The sequence below is a fragment of the Heptranchias perlo genome, chromosome 2 (assembly GCF_035084215.1).
Source record: "Heptranchias perlo isolate sHepPer1 chromosome 2, sHepPer1.hap1, whole genome shotgun sequence".
Taxonomy (NCBI): Eukaryota; Metazoa; Chordata; class Chondrichthyes; order Hexanchiformes; family Hexanchidae; genus Heptranchias; species Heptranchias perlo.
Window position 1 is genome coordinate 110917148 of NC_090326.1, and position 22661 is coordinate 110939808.

Consider the following 22661-nt stretch of genomic DNA (forward strand, 5'->3'; position numbering starts at 1 on the left):
CTGACCACCCTCTTTTTCCTAATATAACTATAAAAGTTCTTCGTATTTGGTTTTGATAACACTTGCAAGTTTCTTTTCATACTCTTTTTGTAGCTCTTACTATCTGTTTTGTGACCCTTTCTATCTTTCCCATTCGCCAGGATCTGTGCTATTTTTTGCCTTTTTGTATGCCCTTACCTCTTTAGTTGTTCGTGGCTGTTTTTTTGGCAAGTAGAGCTCTTGCCCCTCAGGGCTATACACAGATTCTGTATCTCGTTAAATGTTTCTTTAAAAATTTCCCACTGATCATCAGTCATTTTACCCATTTGCCCAGTTTACTGTGGACAGTCTCTGTCTCATCCCATTGAAGTCGGCCTTACCCAAGTCTAGAATCTTAGCAGCTGATTCATTTTTCTCCCTTTCAAACACTACATTGAACTCGATCATGTTATGATTGCTATTGGATAGATGTTCACGCAGTTAAGCTGTTTACTAAATCTAATTATGGCTTGCCCCCTTGTTGCCTCTAGGACAGGCTACTGTAGAAAACTATCCCAGACACACAAGAAATTTGCTACCTTTCTGACAGTTGCTAGTCTGCTTTTCCCAATCTATGTGAAGGTTAAAGTCCCCCATTAAGACCACTATGCCTTTGTTGCATGCTTGTCTAATCTCTGCATTTATACAATTTAGCACTTCAGAGCTGCTGCCAGGGGTCCTATACACAACTCCCGCTATAGTCTTAGATCCTTTCCTATTTCTCAATTTAACCCATAAGGTCTCTGTTGACTGCTTACCTCTCGTTATATCCTCCTTTATCATTGAAGTGATTTCATCTCTAATCACTAAGGCTACTCCTCCCCATCTTCCATATCTCTCCTGTAGACCTTATAACATAACATAGAAAAGACAGGCAGAATGGAAAGGGAGGGGGTGTAGCCCTAATAATAAAGGATGACATAAGGACAATGGTGAGAACAGATCTTGGCTCAGAAGATCAGGAAGTAGAATCAGTTGGGTGGAAAGAAGAAATTAGGGGCAGAAAACACTGGTGGAAATAGTTTATAGGCCCTCTAATAGTAGCTACATCGTTGGACAGAGTATTAAACATGAAATAAAAGGAGCTTGTAACAAAGGTGATGCAATAATCGTGGGGGACTTTAAAATCTTTATTTAGACTGGGCAAATCAAATCGGCAAAGGTAATTTGGAGGACAAGTTCATGGAATGCATTCGAGATGGTTTCTCAGAGCAATATGTCATGGAACCAACCAGGGAACAGGCTATTTTAGATCTTGTGTTGTGTAATGAGACATGGTTAATTAGTAATCACAATGTAAAGGATCCTCTGGGGAAGAGTGATCATAATATGATATTCCACAGAGTTTTAGTGTGACATACTTAGGTCAGAAACTAGAGTCTTAAACTTAAATAAAGCCAATTACATAGGTATGAGGGGCAAGTTGGCTAAGGTAGATTGGAAAACTAAATTAAAGGGTATGACAGTTAAAAAGCAATGGCAAACATTTAAAGAACTATTTCAATATTCAACAAATATATATTCCATTGAGAAAAAAAACTCCACGGGAAGTGATCCACCACTGGCTAACTAAAGTTAAGGATAGTATTAGATTAAAAGAGGCCCATAATGTTGCCAAGAAGAGTAGTAAGCCTGAGGATTGGGAGTTTTAGAAACCAGCAAAGGATGACCAAAAAAATATTTTTAAAAAGGGTGAAAATAGAATATGAAAGTAAGCTAACAATCTGTTTTTATATTTCTTCCAGAGCTTCTACGAGTATGTAAATAAGGAAGAGTGTAGCAAAAGTATACATTGGTCCCCCAGAGGAGAAATTATAATGGGGAAATCAGGAAATGGCAGATGTTAAACAAATATTTTCACAGTAAAAGCATACCAGAAATAGTGGGGAAACTTAAAATAATCAGTAGAAAAAAAGTACTTGAGAAACTAATGGGACTAAAAGCCAATAAATCCCCTGGACCTGATGGTCAACATCCTAGCATTCTAAAAGAGGTGGCTGCAGAGATAGCGGATGCATTGGGTATGATCTTCCAAAATTCCCTAGGTTCTAGAAAGGTCCCAGAGGATTGGAAGATAGCAAACGTAACCCTGCTATTCAAGGAGGGAGAGAGAAAACAGGGAACGACAGGCCAGTTAGCCTGATATCAGTCATCAGGAAAATGCTGGAATCCATTATTAAGAAAGTGTTAACAGGGCACTTAGAACATCATATGATTAGGCAGAGTCAACATGGTTTTAAGAAGGGGAAATCGTGTTTGACAAATCTATTAGAGTTTTGAGGCTGTAACCAGCAGGGTAGATAAAGGGGAACCAGTGGACGTAATACATTTAGATTTTCAAAAGGCATTCAATAAGTTGCTACATAAAAGGTTATTACACAAGATAAGGGCTCATGGGGTTGGAAGTAACATATTAGCATGGATGGAGGATTGGTTAAAAGACAGAAAGCAGAGTAGGGATAACGGGTCATTTTCAGATTGATAGGCTGTAACTAGTGGGGTACTGCAAGGATCAGTGCTTGGGCCTCAGCTATTTACAATCTATTAATGACTTGGCTGAAGGGACAGAGTGTAATGTATCCAAGTTTGCTGACGATATAAAGCTAGGTGGGAAAGTAAACTGTGAGGAGGACGTAGTCTGCAAAGGGATATAGACAGGTTAAGTGAGTGGGCAAGAAGGTGGCAGATGCAGTATAATGTGGGGAAATGTAAGGTTATTCACTTTGGTAGGAAGAATAGAAAAACAGAATAGTAAGCTAATCTTACTAAAATTTTACAGGGCTTTAGTGAGACATCACCTGGAGTACTGCATACCGTTTTGGTCTACTTATCTAAGGATATAATTGCCTTAGAGGCGGTGCAACAAAGGTTCACTAGATTAATTCCTGGGATGAGAGGGTTGTCCTATGAGGAGAGATTGAGTAGAATGGGCCTATACTCTCGAGTTTAGAAGAATGAGGGGTGATCTCATTGAAACCCAAGATTCTGTGGGGGCTTGACAAGATAGACGCTGAGAGGTTGTTTCGCCTGGCTGAAGAGTCTGGAACTAGGGATCATGGTCTCAAGATTAGGGGTCGGCCATTTAAGACTGAGATGAGGAGGAATTTCTTCACTCAGAGGGTTGTGAACCTTTGGAATTCTCTATGCCAGAGGGCTGTGGATGCTGAGTCATTGAGTATATTCAAGACTGAAGTCGATAGATTTTTGGACACTATGGCAATCAAGGGATATGGGGATTGGGCAGGAAAGTGGAGTTGAGGTGGAAGATCAGCCATGATCTTATTGCATGGTGGAGCAGGCTCAAGGGGCCTTATGGCCTACCCCGCTCCTATTTCTTATGTTCTTATAAGATTCAAAGTTCAGCAACAGTGAGTGGGGGCAGGGTGGATCAACTACAAAACTACCATCTCAGGACAGAAAACACAATTAACTGCAAAACATTTCAAAAACATACACCAATTTCAAATCCTACTTCTAAGGCCTGAATGCATTATTCCCTTGCATGAAACTACATAAGTCAAAGCATTTGCAATTATGTCAGTTCCTATGAAGCACCATTGAAAAATAAACCAAGATGAAAAATAAAGTTAATTACAGTTGTACATAAGCTAAATAGGTATTTAGCCAAAGTTCGAACACTTTTTGAATATTACAAAACAGTGAAATGAGGGAGGCACAGGCAGAACAAGCATACTTTAATGTACGTACTATATTTAATTGGGAGTACAAATTGATTCTTCTACTGGATTAAAAAAGTTACACAATTTTTAAATTTTATTTGAATAGTATGAAGCACAATTTTAGTACATCCAAACAAAAACCTGAACTACAACCATTAAGAGTTTATAAATGTAGTAAGAACATTAGAAAATGCAAGTCTGATCATATAAAAGGTACATCTTGAGAAAGTTAATAATTTGCATTTCATTGACAATGAAGTTAATGTGATTGTATTATTCAGATTCAACCTCAGTCTTGTTGATCAAAAAGAACAAAAATTGAAACTAAAAACACTCGTAACATGCTGTTGAGGGCAAGGGTCAGAATATTATTCATCAAGTTCTTACTGCCAATCGATTCCCAGCATTTGGCAGCTTACATCCCATAATTTCTTCGCTGCTTCATCATTGGTGGCTGCATGTGAACAGTCTGCACGACTACAATCGCTGGGTTGAAAAAAAAAATTTTTTAAACTGAAATCTCCACTTTATTCATAAATTTGAAACAGCTTGATCACATTTCTCTTTCTCCTTTAAAATCACCCCTGCAACCATGATTCCAGAGCTGACATAGTAACAGGACACTTGCTCCCAACCCTCTGTCAAAGGTGGTCTTAAACTGGTGACTAGAAAGCACACAAGTCTGATCTGGATCTAGGGAGAGACAGATTGATTGTTTTCCTTTCTCGAAGAAGGAGATTGCTATTCAGCTTGAGGACTCTACATGTGGAACTTCACATTCGAACCTTCATCTCGTCACTCCATGGCACAGTGCAATGAGGCACCAATATGCAGTGTGAAGAAATCTTGTTAACTGTCCAAATTTGCCCATCAGACCTTTAGATACACTTTTCCCCATTCACAGCTGTATCTGTATTCACCTAATTGGAAATGCTGTAGCACTCAATAGCTGTACAGTTATAATATGTAGTGCTTTCTTTTATGAAGTGCAGCAGAATCACAATCAACCGTGATAAAGCCGAATACCCAATTCATTACAGGTGTCACAAGCCAATTTTAATCATTCAGGATCACCTTTTAAGAGGAAACCTCTTAATCATGTGCCATTTTCAAATTAAGTTAATTTTGTATTTCCCTGTCACCAGGCACTGGCTTGGACAGAACCATACTGCAAAATATTGGTGTGCTGTGTGATCAGAGGATCACTTTGTACTCCACATCACATCCAAACATCAAGACTGCTTACTTCCACCGCTGCAATACTGCCTGCATATTCCCTCTTATCTATGTTTTTAAATCACCTCTATTTGATTTCTCCAATGTCCTCTGTTCTGGCCTCTCACCTTTCATTTATCTCCAACTTGTTGAAAACTCAGCTGCATGTAACCTGTTCCACACCAAGTCCCACTCACCCATCATTCCCATCCTTGCTGACCCAGATTGGCTACCCAATGCATCAAATTTAAAATCCTCCTCTTCATCTTTAAATCCCTCCATGGTCTTACTCATCTCCCCATCTGTACAACCTCCTCCAGCATACTTCGGTCCTCTGACTGGCATTTTGTGATATTCCCTTCCATTCGTCCTATCATTGGCGAGACAGCCTTTAGCAACCCACCCTAATCTCAAACTCCCTGCTTAAAACCCTCTGTCCCTGCACTTCTTTCTCCACCTTTAAAAGCCTCTCAAAACATCTTTCCCACCAAGTTTTGGGTCACCTCCCTTAACTCTCACCATTGCTTGGTCCATTCTTTAATCCATTTTTCCTTCATCTCTCCTCCTCAGTATGTCACGGTTGCAGCACAGGAGGCCACCATTCGGCTCATCGTGCTGGCTCTTTGTAAGAGCATTCCAGTTAGTTCCATTCCCCCGCTCTTTCCCGGTAGCCCTGCAATTTTTTCCCCTACAAGTATTTATCCCATTCCTTTTTGAAAGCCATGATTGAATCTGCCTCCACCACCCTTTCAGGCAGTGCATTCCAGGTCATAGCTACTCGCTGCGTAAAAAAGATTTTCCTCATGTCACCTTTGATAGATTTATGATTGGCAAAAAAAGTGTCCTCTGGTTCTCAACTCTTCCGCCAAATGGGAACAGTTTCTCTATTTACTTTATCTAAAACCTTCATGATTTTAAACACGTCTATCAAATCTCCTCTCAACCTTCTCTGCTCTATAGGAGAGCAACCCCAGCATCTCAAGGCTATCCATGTAACTGAAGTCCCTCATCCCTGGAACCATTCTAGTACATCTTTTCTGCACCCTCTCTAAGGCCTTGACATCCTTCCTGTAGTGCGGTGCCCAGGATTGGACACAATGTTCAGTTGTGGTCGAACCAGTGTATTATAAAGGTTTATCATGATTTCCTTGCTTTTGCACTCTATGCCTCTATTTATAAAGTCAGGATCCCGTATGCTTTTTAAAAAAACACTTTCTCAACCTGTCCTGCCACCTTCAAAGATTTGTGCACATATACCCCCAGATCTCTGTTCCTACACCCCCTTTAGAATTGTACCATTTTGTTTATATTGCCTCTCCCTGTTCTTCCTGCCAAAATGTATCATTTCACACTTGTTAAATTTCATCTGCCTGGTGGCCACCCATTCCACCAGCCTGTGTGTCCTCTTGAAGTCTATTTCTATCTTACTCACTGTTTGATACTTCCAAGTTTTGTGTCATCTGCAAATTTTGAAATTGTGCCCTGTACACCCAAGTCATTAATATCAAAAAAAGCAGTGGTCCAAGTAACGACCCCTGGGGAACACCACTGTATACCTTCCTCCAGTCTGAAAAACAACCGTTCACCACTACTCTCTGTTTCCTGTCACTTCACCAATTTCATATCCATGCTGCCACTGCTCCTTTTATTCCATGGGCTTCAATTTCACTGACAAGCCTAGTATGTGACACTTCATCAAATGCCTTTTGAAAGTCCGTATACACATCAACCACAGTGCCTCAAGAACCCTCTCTGTTACCTCATCAAAAAACTCAATCAGGTTAGTTAAACATGATTTGCCTTTTAACAGATTTGTGCTGGCTTTCCTTTATTAATCCACACTTGTCCAAGTGTGTATTAATTTTGTCCTGGATTATCAGTTCTAAAAGCTTCCCCACCATTGAGGTTAAAGCACTTCCCAAAATAAAAGACATTATATAAATGCAAATTGTTATTGTAACCATAACAGAAGTTTGTTTGCTGCTATGCAAAGACTTTTTAAAAAAAACGAACACAAAAAATATGACAAACCCATCATTTAATGGGAGGCGGCAAATATTCTTCTGGAATTACAGTAGAAACTGGGCACTAAAATTTGGTGTACGTACACATTTGCAAGTTCAAGTGCAAACTCTCAAAGCTATAAGGGTCACATAATGCTTTTAATTTGCATCTATTGAGGACCTTTTGCTCCCATTATGTTGCCACATCTGCTATTTACACACACTTCAGAATGTCATTTATGAAATCATCTTTCCTGACAGTCAAAATGAAGTAGCATTAATTTCCACAACCTTGCACAGAACAAATAATCAAAAGGTATATTAAATTGGGTTTGACCCAAGACTTTTTGTGTTCATATCATCAAAATGTGGTAGAGCGATGCTTTTCCTTCCAATAGAACAGAAGAGTATAAGGACATTCTTTGCTCCTCCTTGTAAACACCTAACTTTGCTCATTGCTGTCATTTTCACCAATGATCAATGTCAGTAATGGCACAAATAGTCTATCATGTGAGACCAGTAGTGATCAGTAATAGCACAGTTGCATTAGAACAATTTAACAAGCCATATTTGTTTTTATTTTCTGCATGCCTTGGTTGATAAGAAAATATTGGAAGGGCCCACTACTGAATTGCAAGGCGACCCTAAAGAGGGTATATAAAGCAATGATTTTATCGCAATGAGGTACTAAGGTCTTGACAAAAAAGAGAAAAGATGCCATGCTCACGCACCAAGATTTAGTAGAATTGTATTTTGTGGTATAGGAAGAAAACGCAAATAAAACATTGGCGAAGAGCTTTAATAACTTTAGATTCGTCTTATGCAAGGTGATGGACATTGGTGCCATTTTTCCTCAAGACTAAATTAATTTCAGAGATAGAGACAGATAGAAAAAAACCTGGCACACTTCCAATCTGTATAGGTTTGCATTTAATAACAGAGCCACTGGAAGAGTTAGCAGCATTATGATATTTTAAGAGCCTTCACAAACACGAATGAGAGTCAGGAATTTTTAACTTGAAAATGTTGTTTCAGTTGGCACTTAGCACCAATGTGAGGCCTCCTCCATATGAAGTGCCTATAAACATTGAGCTACAGAAATATACCACTTCAAACCATTTTATTAGCATCACCACTTTGTAAGAGAGAATTTAATGCTTATTGGTCATATTGCATTTAAAACCAATGATTTCCCTCTTTAAATATAACACTGGTTTTCTTTCTGCTTTTACCTGAAATATTGTCCCGTTTCCCACTCCAGTCCTTGTGCCACTGCACAGTAAACTGTAGTTTGTGCACCACTTGTGGGAGATTTGGTAAAAGGTCGCATCATTGCCATCCCAAACCGGGCTGCAGCACTCAGGTGTCTGGATAATTCAGTCCGCACCACACCAGGGTGCAAAGAAAAGGCCAGCACGTCTGTACCTATTCAAGAAAGTGAAATAAGTGCACTTATAATAGCAAATGATGACCATTATACACCCGATTGCATTTAGAAACACAGAAACATAGAAAATAGGAGCAAGAGTAGGCTATTCGGCCCTGCTCCACCATTCAAAATGATCATGTCTGATCGTCTAACTCAGTATCCCGTTCCTGCTTTTACCCCTCATCCCGTTAGCATTAAGAAATATATCTATCTCCTTCTTGAACACATCTAATGACTTGGCCTCCACTGCTTTCTGTGGTAGAGAATTCCACAGGTTCACCACCCTCTGAGTGAAGACGTTTCTCCTCATCTCTGTTCTAAATGGTATACCCCGTATCCTGAGTCTGTGACCCCTAGTTCTGGATTTCCCAGCCATCGGGAACATCCTCCCTGCATCTAGTCTGTATAGTCCTGTTAGAATTTGATATGTTTCGATGAGATCACCTCTCATTCTTCTAAACTCTACTGAATATAGGCCAATCTCTCCTCATACGTCAGTCCTGCCATCCCAGGAATCAGTCTGGTAAACCTTTGTTGCACTCCCTCCTCCATGGCAAGGACATCCTTCCTCAGATAAGGAGACCAAAACTGCACACAATACTCCAGATGTGGTCTCACCAAGGCCCTGTACAACTGCAGTAAGACATCCCTGCTCCTGCACTCAAATCCTCTTGCAATGAAGGCCAACATACCATTTGCCTTCCTAACTGCTTGCTGCACCTGAATGCTCGCTTTCAGTGACTGGTGTACAAGGACACCCAGGTCTTGTTGCACCTCCCCTTTTCCCAATCTATCGCCATTCAGGGATAATAATCTGCCTTTCTGTTTTTACAACCAAAGTGGATAACCTCACATTTATCTATGCTATACTGCATCTGCCATGTTCTTGCCCACCCAACTTGTCTAAATCACATTGGAGCCTCTTTGCATCCTCCTCACAGCTCACATTCCACCCCAGCTTTGTGTCGTCTGCAAACTTGGAAATGTTACATTTAGTTCCCTCATCCAAATCATTGATATAGATTGTGAATAGCTGGGGCCCAAGCACTGATCCCTGCGGTACCCCACTAGTCACTGCCTGTCACTCGGAAAAAGACCCGTTTATTCCTACTCTCTGTTTCCTATCTGTCAACCAATTCTCAATCCATGCCAGTATATTCCCCCCAATCCCATGTGCTTTAATTTTGCACACAAACCTCGTGTGGGACCTTATCAAAAGCCTTCTGAAAATCCAAATACACCACATCCACTGGTTCTCCCCTATCTATTCTACTAGTTACATCCTCAAAAAACTCCAGTAGATTTGTTAAGCATGATTTCCCTTTCATAAACTCATGCTGACTTTGTCCAATCCCGTTAATGCCCTCCAAGTGTTCCATTACCACATCATTTATAATAGACTCTAGCATTTTCCGCACTACTGATGTTAGGCTAACTGGTCTGTAATTCCCTGTTTTTTTTCTCTCCCTCCTTTTTTAAATAGCGGGGTTACATTTGCCACCCTCCAATCTGTAGGTACTGTTCCAGAGTCTATAGAATTTTGGAAGATGATCACCAATACATCCACTATTTCCAGGGCCACTTCCTTTAGTACTCTGGGATGTAGATGATCAGGCCCTGGGGATTTATCAGCCGACTTCGATTTATATTTGTTCCAAAAAATTACTTTTTTTCCTTCTTGAAGAGTTCTTTGCAAAGAGGTCTTTTTATAATTGTAAACTAGTTGGCATGGAGTTATTAACTGAACAGTAGAACTCCAGGATACTAAAATCTGCTGATCTTTGTTGAAAAGAAATAGAAATTTAAGTAACTGTTATAATGGAAGGCTGAAAATGGAGATAACTGGGTTGATACGGCAGAGCAGATTTTTATTCTTTAGGGTAGAGTCAAGTTTGGTATCCCAGTTAAAACCAATTGGAGTTTCTTTGACATATCAGAATGATGTCCAATATTATCTATTCTGCACAGGACCTCTATATTCTGCAGGTTTAATCACTCTTTGTGAACATTCATCCATAGCAATTTCAACCTACATCTAAACTTGTCTTTCTCCCAACTCCTGTCATCCTGTCTACACACAATCATCCTGCACAAACTCCTCCATCCATACCCAATGTCACCTCTAATTCATCACAAGTGTCATAGTGATCTCTGACAAGGCCATTCCTGACTACTTCCTTGTCTCCACCATTCAGATCCAGCTGCCTGACTCCAGGCTTTCTACCTTCACTTTCCCCTTTTTTTTTTGGGGGGGGGGGGGGGGGAAGGAAAGAGAAAGGGAGGAGAGTGAACAGCTTCTATTTCACTCACCTTAATCCACTAACTCCCAACTTCCTCTCCTGATTCACTCCATTAACCTCAACATCCATTTTGAAACACAGAAAATGTCATGGCTACAAGAAGGTAATGGGTCACTTAGTGCACCTTTCTACTGTCTTGGCAGTTGTAAAACAACTGTTTCTTGTTCAATTTGACGTTGGCAATCTAAGCTACTTGCAATACAACCTCCCTTGGTAAACTATTTGAAAAACCAACAACCCTCTCTGCCTGAATCTACCTCTTTTCACCTTACACCTGTGTCCCCTTGATCTGCTATCCTGTACCAAATCAAATCTCTCAAGATGATTCTCTACATACTTAGTCTTATTAATTTGAATATCCCCATGATATCCTCCCACAGTCTTTTCCTTTCTAACTAGAAGAGTCCCAGTTCTAGGAATCTATCCTCATACATTTAATTATTTAGTCCTCTTGATTCTAGCAGCATTTCAGTGCATCTTTTCTAATCAGCTATATTCTTCCTGTATTGAGAGATCCAGAACTGCACACACTATCCCACAGCATCTCTGACTACTTCCTTATATTTCTCATCACCCACATCCCCTACACTCTTAACTACACTGCATCCACTCTTGGAAAAGCCTTTTTCCACAAGTCACTTAGGACAGCACTCTCAAAGTACCAAGCACCAAGCCTTCGGTTCTTCATTTGCCATAACTCTGCAATTGTTGATTTGCTCAACAACTCCCTCACCTCCACCTTTGATTCCCTCGTCCCCAACAAAACGGTCACCATTTACCATCCTGGTCATTCCCCCTGGTATTGGCCCATCTTCACTCTTTCAACAGGTGTAAACCTGAGTTCCATTTACATACCATTCCACCCCCTTTTTAAGCCCAGCCTCATTCTCATACCAGTGTGTACATCCTCCAAATATCTGCCTTCCAAAAGTTTAAAAGGTCTATGTTACCTTTTCATTTCCTCACCCTGAAACTTATGATCACTTCTCCCTGGCTGCTCTCCCACAATTCCTGCTGCAGTGTCCTCACTATTGGTCATTACTGCCTTGCCTCCATTTCTGATGCCCTCGCCTCCACCAGATCCTAGCCAGTTTCCCCCTTATCACTCCCTGTGGTACAAAACCATCTTCCACAATCACAAAAAGAATTGAGCTTCTGCAAAAAAGCTCACTCTTGGATTGTGAAATCCACACGGTCTGATGACCACCATAAGTGTATTGCCGCTTTCCTTGTGGTTAAGACATCTACTACAGTATTATTCAAGGGCAATCCTGAACTCCTCTCCCCACCAAAAACTGGCTCCTCCAACCTCTACATGTTCATCCTAGCTTCTGACACCCAATACAAAAAGCTCATGAAGTTAGTTTCCAAAATTGAGGCTATTTGCTTGGATAGCTGCACCTCTCCAGCCCCAGAGGTTCCCTCTCCTACCACCACCCTGCAAAATTACTCCTTCACGCCCATCTCAGGCTCAACACAAGATACAACATCTGCTCCCTCAATCCCCTCCAGGCACAGCTACCTATTCTCAGTTTAAATATTTGCCAATATTTTCAACCTTTCCATCCCCTTCAAAACTGCTGCCTCCTTAAGAAGCTTACCCTCAACTCCTCTTGAACTATCACACTATCTCCTACCACCCACCGTCTCTATGAAGATCAAACTTCAACCCCACTTCGCCAATTCCAAAATGTTTTGGGATTTCTTAGCTGATAGAATGGCACTGGAGGATTGGAGAACAGTAAATGTAGTTGCCCTTATTTAACTTCAAACTCCAAACCCACTTCGCCAACTCCTTTTTAGAGCTCCCCATCCCATCCCGTACCGAGTTGTGTCCCATCCAATTTTTACTGGCTGCACATTGACTTCAAAACCTCTTCAAATTCCACCCTCCTTGAGTACTACTGCTTAACATGCATCCTCCACTCGTGACTCCAGCCTACTTTGGGTTTCCCCTCAACTATTAGGCAGAGTTTTAGCTACCATGTTCTGGCACTCAAACTGCCTTACTAAACTTCTTAACTTTACTATCTCTATCCCTTCGCCCAAAGTATGCCCTTTAATTCGGACATCAGAGCGTGCTCCCTACATCATTTTTTTAAAAATGAGGACGATTACTAATTGAAATAGCGATTATTACAGCACGCTTAGATCATGCAAAACATGCCCACCGGGAACAGACTTCAGATAGCTCAATCTTATAGGGGGCGAAATTAGGCCACATAGCACCCGTTTTGTAGGTGTAATGCAACTCCTAAGCCACAAAAATGGCATTCGAGATGAATGCGCATACTTCCGATGTGAAGTGCGCAGGACGCCACCTTGGCCTTACGACCGTCGACAGCATGTAGAGTAAGGAGGTTATAATGTAAATCAGTGTGCAACGCTGATTTGAAGCAGCCGGCGGCATTTTGGAACTCCTCACTCCAGCCACACCTCAACCTCGCACAGCTGAACAGGACTTAAAATGGCATGAAGGACCTCCCACCAGCGCTATTTAAAAAGGGAACATGCAGGAATTACAGGTGAGTTGCTGGTGCAATTGTGCGTGTTTTTGGAAGTTTCTCATACTTGGAGGAAGTTACAATATTCTAGAGAGCGGTCTGGCTGGTCTTGTAGTACTGTTAGTGACATTTAAAATAGCGTGCTAACCAAAGTTGCTTCCAGACATGGGTGGCCTTCTTGGGCTTTCCCTGGGAATTAAACATGACTGGAAGCATGCAAAGAGATTACGCAGAGCAGGACCAGCTGCTAGGAGAGGGAGGAGGAAGAGGAGGAGCAGGGCACTCAACAGGAGGCCATATCCAACGAAGGCCTTCAGGGACCAATTCCCTTACCTCAACTTCAGCGATGACCAGTGCATCAGATGGCTGGGGTTCACTAAAGAGGTTGTAACTGAAATTTGTCAACTGCTGCAGCCACAACTGCAGCCTCAGCAGGGCAAGGACAGCATTGCCTGTAGCACTTAATTTTTTTTTTATGGCTCTGGCTGCTGAAGACATAAGCAATATCTCAGTTTGCAGTGCACTGCTGTATAAGGGAGGTCACTGAGGCTCTTGTAGACACTCCAAAACAGATTCATCTCATTCCCTCTTGCCAGAAACAAGCAGCAGGAGCGAGCACAAGGATTTGCATGCATTGCAGGCTTCCCCACAGTGTAGGGTGCCATCAGCTGCACATATATTGCCAAGCGTGCACCTCATCAGAACTCAGCCATACTAGTGAACCGAAAGGGATTCCACTCCCTCAATGTGCAGCTGATGTACGACCACATGCAGTGCATCATGCAGGTCAATGCCTGCTACCCTGGCAGCAGTCATGATTCCTTCATTCTGCAGCAGTCCAACTTGCCAACTATATTTCAACCAGCACAGCAAATCAAAGGCTGGCTACAGGGTGACACGGGTTATCCCCTCATGAAATGGTCATACTCCGGTCCAGAATGCATGCACATGTGCACAGCAGGTCTACGAGAGTCATGCTGCCACACAGAATATCATAGCACACCATCGGTGTCAAGCAATGCTGCCGCTGCCTGGACTGCCTTGGAGGAGCCCTGCAGGAGTACTCAGCTGAGCGGGTGTCAAGATTTGGCATTGTATGCTGCACAACCTCGCCATTATGAGGGAAAATCCCTTGCCACCGACTATCCGGCAAGAACCTGAGCAGGAGGCAGAGGAAGTTTAAGAGGCAGGGAGGCAACAGGGTAGACAGACCCTGTCTGTCAGGGTTCTGCATGATCAGATGATTAACGAGTGACACCAGAAACCTCAGCGATACCTCCCCATTTACCAACAAGCCCACACTCTTTACCTTTCCCCTCCCACATGACCATCAAATGGATTACACATTGCTTCCTCTCAACTCATCACAGAAATGAAAACCAACACCAACTACAAATTCATAACCAAATTTATGGATTTACATGAAATGATTCAAACAAACATACCATTCACCCTTGTGCATTCCCTTAATACTTGTTAGTGTGCCTTTAACTTTCCTAGTGCTCCTACAAGGTGCATCCCCAGTGGCTGGAGCATGGGTGGTGTGCAGGTGGCCTTGGAGGACGACCTCGAGCAGCTCTGAGCAGAGAGGGCCTGGCTTCGGACTGCACCATCTCAGCATGGGCTGCAGCAGTCTGGCCTGGCTGGCTGACAGGCAACAGCAAGGGCACTGGTGGAGTGGGAGCAGAAATGGTGTCGAGAGGCCAGCAGGTCTGTCTTCCATGGCACCACTGCCACACACATGGGGCAGCACCTCAGCAAACCTGGTGATCTGCTGGAGAACAGATTGCTGGAAGCCCCGTTCCACAGTGGAACCGAGCCACAATAGCAGCAGTCTGAGCTTGGATGGCAGATGTTTGTGCTGCAATGGAAGCCAAGACATCAGTTATCATACACTGCATCATGGTGAATTCCACAGGTGTGCTGATGGAGGTGACCACCCGTTCCATGTGGGAAAGGATGGGCTCCAAGCTCTGCGCAAAACCCTGTGCCAACTTGGAGCTGTACTCCTCCATACCCCTTGATATTGTGTGCAGGCTTTCTGGCAGGCTTTCCAGTGCTCCAAGCATTTGGCTGTGTACGCCCATCAGCCTTCTTCTGTAGCCTGGCCCATCAAAAGTCATCATCTGACTCCTCGGCAGCAGAACTAGTGTGTGACCGTGACCTCGCCCTCCGGCAAGCTGACACCTGTGGTATCTGCTCCCCCTCCCACTCTGGCTCCTGCGCACTTGTGCCCGGTGCCTCACCATGTACAGATCCCTCCTCTATCCTAGGCGCAGTGTCAGTCTCTGAGCTGGTGGCTGCGAGTGTAAGATTGAGTGACGTTGTGTCTTTATCATCACTCTAGTCTTCCTCTGCCTCCTCTGGTTCCAGTTCTTGGGTGTCTGAAATGACAAAGGGACATGGGTTGAGTTATGGTGCGGGGAGAGGAGACAGTAGCTCACACCATCTGCAGCACGAGAGTCAGAAAAGATTGTGGGATGAGGGAGAAGTGGAAAGCGAGAAGGAGGATTAGGTATGCAGACACCTCCAGCATCGCCAGTGGCCATGGCCAATCCAATGATGGACAACACTGTCTCCTCCATAGGGGTGAGGACGTGCCTGTCCACATCAAGGTCTTTCTGCTGCGTCCTGTTGTGCGCTACCTTCTCCTGCAGGAAAGAGGGAAGTGTGTCTGAGTGTCCTGAAAGATGTTTGGGCGATGTGGCAGTCATGGTCGAATAGCTGCCAGTGTGTGTGACCTGTGTGCAGGAGAGATGCAGCATTGCGTACTGATTGAAAGTTTGTTGGCAGGTGGGTGACCGGGTTGGGGGGGCTGCGCGCGGAGCAGTCGATGTGGCTGCTAGTGGTGCAGTTGGTAGGATTGTCATGTGATGATGGAACGCACTCACCTTGACCACTTGTGTCAAATCATTGAACTTCTTCCTGCACTGCATCCATATGTGTGGTGCGATGCCCCTGGCATTTATCTCATCTGCCACAGCCTCCCACTGTCTCTTCAGCATATGTCTGGAGGGTCTCCTGCCTCCTTTGCAGATATAGGATGCCCCTCCATCTGTCCACCTTTTCCATCGAAGCCTCTAGTGCACCGTCCGAGAACCTTGCTGCAAGCTCTCTCCCAGACGCATCCATTCTTCAATATCTTCCAGCACTTCCCAAAGGACTTCCTGCAGCCACAGCGCACCTCCCCTTTAAGAAGTACAGGCTGCCTTTAAGTAGTGCTGGCCACTCCCCCGCTGGTGCGTGCAGCCACTCAACAGTGCGGGATGTGCTGGCCGCATGCAGCAATCTTGCAAATCATCAGGCAGCACGAATGTTATGTGCTGCCTGCATCACTATGACTGGGCACTGGTTAATCGCACACCATGATCCCAGAGCCTGTTTTTGGGGGTTATCCAATGTAATCCCCATAGTGCTTAGTAACCTGGCACACAGTGACGACATTCATGCTGCTAGCCTCTGCTAGACTTAAACACAGGTGCCAGAGATTATCAAGCAGTATTCTAATACACTGCACCAGAGTTCTTGTCAAACTCAAGAACTTCTTGTAAATGCACTACTTAAATGGACTAGTAAGTAGAAAATACTGGAGTAACACATTTAATATTGTAGGGGACAATGGATTGTGTTAGGTGGAAAATGGCAAAACGTTGGTAAGAACACAATCATTTTACATCAGAGTATTGAACTTTTATTCATATGCACACAGATGTGAGCTGGTACTGCCCCAAACCATAAATACATTCCTTGGCACCACAATCTAATAAATAAAATTTTCAACTTTCGATTGGATTTTGTTCTGCACTACAGTTTGTATTGAGCATGAAAAGCAAACCCTTGAAACAGTGATTTCATATCTTTGAAATGGAAAAATAGTGCCAGGAAAACAAAAATTGCACAATGGTTTCTCAAAAGCAGACTTTGAGGAATGGCATATTTTGGTAAATATCTTTTTTTTAAAAATCAATGCAATTTTAACAAAAAGGGAGTTTTTGTGCAACTAAACTTAATTGTCACAAAACCTGATTGTTTCCATTCATTCAATTCAGTGATTTCTTACTGTCTACTTTAAACTTGACTTTACCTTCGAGTTTTCTGGCCAGTTCACTTGTAAACAGAATATTGGCTAGTTTGCTCTGTGCATAGGCTTTCATTGAATTGTAGCTCTTCTCACTATTTAAGTCTTCAAAATTAATGGTTCCCACTTTGTGTGCAGTAGAGGAGACATTGATGATACGTGCAGGACTTGACCGTTTTATCAAATCAATCAATAAATAGGTTACTAAAAAGTGACCTGAAAAAAAATGCAAACATTCATAGTTTCACTATTTTGAAAGAACTTTGGAAGCTGATATGTAAACTCATGACTTCATGTTGCCATTTGGAGTTTCCAGGTTTTCTCTTTCATTCCCCTCCCCAACATACACAGATTCTTTGCACAATGAGTCTGCAATACATTTTTTTCTCAAAGTAACAGACATTTCTTTCCCTTCCCCTCCCTACTTTCTAGTCAGACGAGATCATATGATCGTGATTGCTAAAAGCCAAACAAAAGTTTGTTTATACTATTCAGGGCTTACCACAATGAGATGAAATGAATAAAATTAGATCCTTTGATCCAATTCTCTAATGCCTACTCAAGTCCATAAAGATACTTTAAGCTTCTTTTAATGACCAGGGTGGGGGGGGGGGTCCCAAAGTTGACTTAAAATATCACTTAGAATGTAATTATATAACAATGGGTTTAACCAATACTAATTTTGTTGATTCTATTAGATATATTTTAAGGCTTAATTGCTGCTGGCAATACTGAGCTTTTTCAAATAAAAAATTTCAAATGTGCAACACAGGCTAATGGAAGTTTAATCTCAAAAAGCAAAAAAAGGAAAATAAGCAAAGAAAAATGATCAGCTTTGAACACTTTGCCTTTACAAAATGCAGCATCTACCACTCTTTAGCATGCAGAAGTAATATACCCACACCACAACTGCACTCAAATCTGCAAATCCAAATTTGCACTCCCATGAATGAAATTTAAACACGGAGATAATTACAAAGAAGTAAAAAGTTACAATAAAGCCATCTGAAAACAATCTATTTGATTAATCAAAAAGAGAACCTTAGAAAACCAGTATGATTTTCCATGCATAAAACTTACCTAAATGATTGACTCCAAGTTGCATCTCAAACCCATCTACTGTTTTGGAATAAGGGCACATCATTACTCCAGCATTGTTGATCAGAATGTTAATCTGCTTCTCTTCTGAGAGACACAACAGAAAATTTCTTCAGAAGCCACGGTAATACATTGCAGAATTTAACATGAATCCACTGATTTTTGTAATAGAAAATTTTGCTCAGCAGTGTATTTTTAAATCTTGATACCCACTTTTTAAAAAAAATGCACACACTTGTAAAAATACTTTTGATCCAATGCTCAAAAATATGAACATGAAAGAAATGCAATGTGGAATTATAATTTCTAAATACTGTCCTAAATAATGTTGGTAATGCATTTTACAACCATACACAATTTAGTGAAGAGAAGATTCTATTTGGTCTGGAGTGTGCTTTGAAAATTATTCTAACTGGTTGAGGGGCTACCTGTGTGACAATTGCTTCAGAGGAGTGCATTCAAGTCAGAATTGATGCACAGGGGTTGTTAATAATGGGCAATGCCACTGTATAATGTCCTCAAGACCTAACTACACACTCTTGATTACTACTCCTTCCCAGGAATTAGAGTACCAAAAACAGAATACGATTTTTTAAAATCAGTCATGTCGGTAATGCATTTTACAGATATACACAATTAACTGGAGATTATTCTAGTTGGTCTAGAGTGTATTTTGCAAATAGTATGACACAGAAACTACCTCACTAAAGTCTAAATCACAGTCCACCGTCTGAAATAGGATTTATTGAATGACTTTTCCTGTGATTTCCAGGGGCCCAATTTTAACTGCCTCCACCTGGCTGAAGCCAGGCAAGAGGGGGGGGGGGTAGTTTAAATAATGGGTGTCAGTTACCCCCACCGATCCCACTTCCTTCCTGGCATGTCCCCATATTAACCTCGAGCAGGACACCCACAGGAAGGAAGTGGGGACCCGTTTTAAATATGCAGATCATCTGCAAAAATCAACCAGAGGCCTGAGCATGGGGGGGGGGGGGGGGGGGGGGGGAGGGAGGAAGTGGCAGTGTTGGCTTAGCCTGCAAGCACAACCTGAAGGGAGCCTGATCCTGGGCCAGAAAGAGAGGCCAGCAGGTTATGTTTGAAATTTATTCTTCAGGTTTTCTTGCAGGCCAGGAGTGCTCTTCAAGAACCTCCCTTGAACCTAATCCCCCTCAAATAGCTGACAGATTTCTTCCCCTCTTTGCCCCCCCCCACCCCACCTCCCTCGACCCCGATCACGGCTGAACCCTGAACCCCACTAACTGCCAGGGACCATCCCCACAGACCTCAGCTGTGGCCTCCTGCCACTTGCTTGTACTCCCGCCTGCCAGGCTGTCGATTTGGCCAGCTGTCAGGCAGGGGGATGGCAGCATTTTTATTTAAATGAGACCCTGTCGTTGATTTCGGCAGGGCCGTCACGTCCCCGACCTTGCCGAGTTCTTCAGCCTCACCCTCCCTGCAAGTATCGAGGCCTATGATTCTACGAGGATGGAATCTCATTCCTAATGCTACAAACTTTGTTCATTCTCCTAATTGTGCAGGTTTGTAACCTGCATGTTTTTTTGGGATTTTCACAAACAGAAAATAAAACAAGAATGTATAACAGTTTGAAACAAAAGACAGCATACCATTATTGATCTGCGCAGCAAACTCTCGAATAGATTTGGTGTCAGCTAAATCCAACTTCTTGACAACTATATTAGGATTTCCAGATTCCTCTATTATTTCTTTAGCTGCAGCATCACCCTTTTCTGTGTCTCTGCAGCCGATGATAATATGGGCTCCTACATGCACAAGAACATATAGTACAAGGGAGAGAATTAACAAAATAAAAACATGGCCATTGAACTTATGCTCCGAACATCCACAGCTATTATCATCTTCCTCCTGTTTGTGAAAATTGGTATCCTAGTTTTTAATAATGCAAAATTGTAAACAAGCACAACAAAACAATTACAAGTCCACAAAAAACAGAAATAAGATCCTACCTTAATGAGCTTGATTTTAACTCCTTATCTGGCAGAAAGGGGGGTGGGGGGGGTTATTGGGACTTTAAAAAAAAATTTGTTCATGGGATGTGGGCGTCACTGGCGAGGCCAGCATTTATTGCCCATCCCTAATTGCCCTCGAGAAGGTGGTAGTGACCTGCCTTCTTGAACCGCTGCAGTCCGTGTGGTGACGGTTCTCCCACAGTGCTGTTAGGAAGGAAGTTCCAGGATTTTGACCCAGCAACGATGAAGGAACGGTGATATATTTTCAAGTCAGGATGGTGTGTGACTTGGAGGGGAACGTGCAGGTGTTGTTCCCATGTGCCTGCTGCCCTTCTTCTAGGTGGTAGAGGTTGCAGGTTTGGGAGGTGCTGTCGAAGAAGCCTTGGCGAGTTGCTGCAGTGCATCATGTAGATAGTACACACTGCAGCCACAGTGCGCCGGTGGTGGAGGGAGTGAATGTTTAAGGTGGTGGATAAAGGTATGATTGAGTGTGGCTGTATCAGGCTGTTGCTTGACTAGTCTGTGGGACAGCTCTCCCAATTATGGCACAAATCCCCAGATGTTAGTGAGGAGGACATTGCAGGGTCGACTGGGCTTGGTTTGCCTTTGACTTTGTCACGTCCAGTGCCAAGTGGTCCGTCCAGTTTTATTCTTATGACCTTTTGGAACAAGATTGTACAACTGAGTGGCTTGCTAGGCCATTTCAGAGGGCAGTTAAGAATCAATCAATCACATTGCTGTGAGTCTGGAGTCACATATAGGCCAGACCAGGTAAGGACAGCAGGTTTCTTTCCCTAAAAAGGACATTAGTGAACCAGATGGGTTTTTACAATAATCCAGTAGTTTCATGTTCACCTTTACTGATACTTGCTTTTTATTTTAGATTTTATTTAATTAACTGAATTTAAATTCCCAGCTGCCATGATGGGATTTTTAAAAAATTTGTTCATTGGATACGGGCGTCGCTGGCAAGGCCAGCATTTATTGCCCATCACTAATTGCCTGAGAAGGTGGTGATGAGCTGAAATGACACCGAATTATTAGTCCAGGCCTCTGGATTACTAGTACAGTAACAAATCAGGGTATGGTGGCATAGTGGTTCCCATTTTAACTGGAGGCCTGTGCAGGGGTGCAGCAATAGGGGCTAAGAGGAGGAGTGCTCCTCTAGGAGCCACAAGGATACCATGAAACTCACCAGCCTTGGGCTTCCCCTCCCACAGCACTTACCTTGTGCTGGGCACCATACCCCAGGGTTCCCAGCAGTGGCCTCCTGCTACTGGATTTAATGGCTGGGCAGCCATTTTGGTTGGAAAGTCAGCATACCAATGAGGCCCCCAGCCATTAAAACCAGCTTTATAAAAGTTCAGGTCCTCCTTTATAGGCCCCAAATGGAGAAACACAGCATGACACACAGCATAACACGCCTGCCCACTAATATTTATGCACCAGTCCCCAAAACTACAGGAATTTCTGACAGACAGAACTCAGGTCCAGCTCAAAATTCCTCCCCTACCTGCCCAGATTATGCAATTTATTTGCCCCCAGAATAGTGGAATTTTGGGTCTTGTTCCTAAATTTTAAAGCTGTTGGTGTCCAGAAGTTCACACCCTCTTCACCCACCCAACCTCCACCCCACCCAAAAAAAAACAACTCGACTGACTGGAATCATATTTTGATAAAGGCAAAAGGTTAGATCAACTAAAAAAAAATTCAGTCCAGTACAAAAATAATAATTTCTACAAATATCATTGCTCATCAGTGATGATCTCATGATGAAGGAATGAAAAGAGCCTTTGAAATGAATTACAATTATAATCAGAATGCTTCATATAAAAATGCATCAATTCACAAGTTAACAATAATTCACTTGTAACTGTATTGCTCATGAGTTAACTGATTGAACTCATATCCTCTATACCTCACCCAATAAAGGAGGAGTTAATTACTGTATTGTAGCTAATGAAAACCTTAATATAATTATAGAATAACAAATCAGGAGTTAAGACTTCTTGTGTCACTATTTGGTATACATCCTATTTCCGTCACAATTGGGTATTAGTTTCAACCTTTATTGTAAGCAGTAAAAGCGTATCTAACGTTATACTTACGTTCTGGTCCTCTGGAAGCTAGGTCGTGTTATGCACCACAATGCCACCCATGGTGAGACACAGAAAGGACCAGAAGATGAGAAGGGGGAGAAGAATGGATAGTGAGATAGAGATAGCAGAACAGAGAAGGCTGAGAAAGGATCAGAAGATGAGATGGGAAGAAAAAAAAGATAGAAAGAGACACAAAACAAAAAGACAATAGAGGCATTGAAGATAAAGATTCCTTGGACTCACCATGAG

At 42.5% G+C, this 22661-nt stretch overlaps 1 protein-coding gene across 1 annotated transcript in view; it reads right to left on the reverse strand.

Annotated features, from left to right (window-relative positions):
- Positions 1–3768: 3768 nt before the first annotated feature.
- Positions 3769–22661, reverse strand: part of LOC137342086 (retinol dehydrogenase 12-like) — a 47888-nt gene continuing 28995 nt past the window's right edge. Inside the window, exons 3-7 of the mRNA XM_068005736.1 lie at positions 19951–20106; positions 18308–18412; positions 17234–17443; positions 8149–8341; positions 3769–4184 (exon numbers count right to left, since the gene is read on the reverse strand). Coding sequence (XP_067861837.1) covers positions 4082–4184; positions 8149–8341; positions 17234–17443; positions 18308–18412; positions 19951–20106 — 767 coding nt within the window. The 3' untranslated portion in view covers positions 3769–4081. The remainder of the gene's footprint in view (positions 4185–8148; positions 8342–17233; positions 17444–18307; positions 18413–19950; positions 20107–22661) is intronic.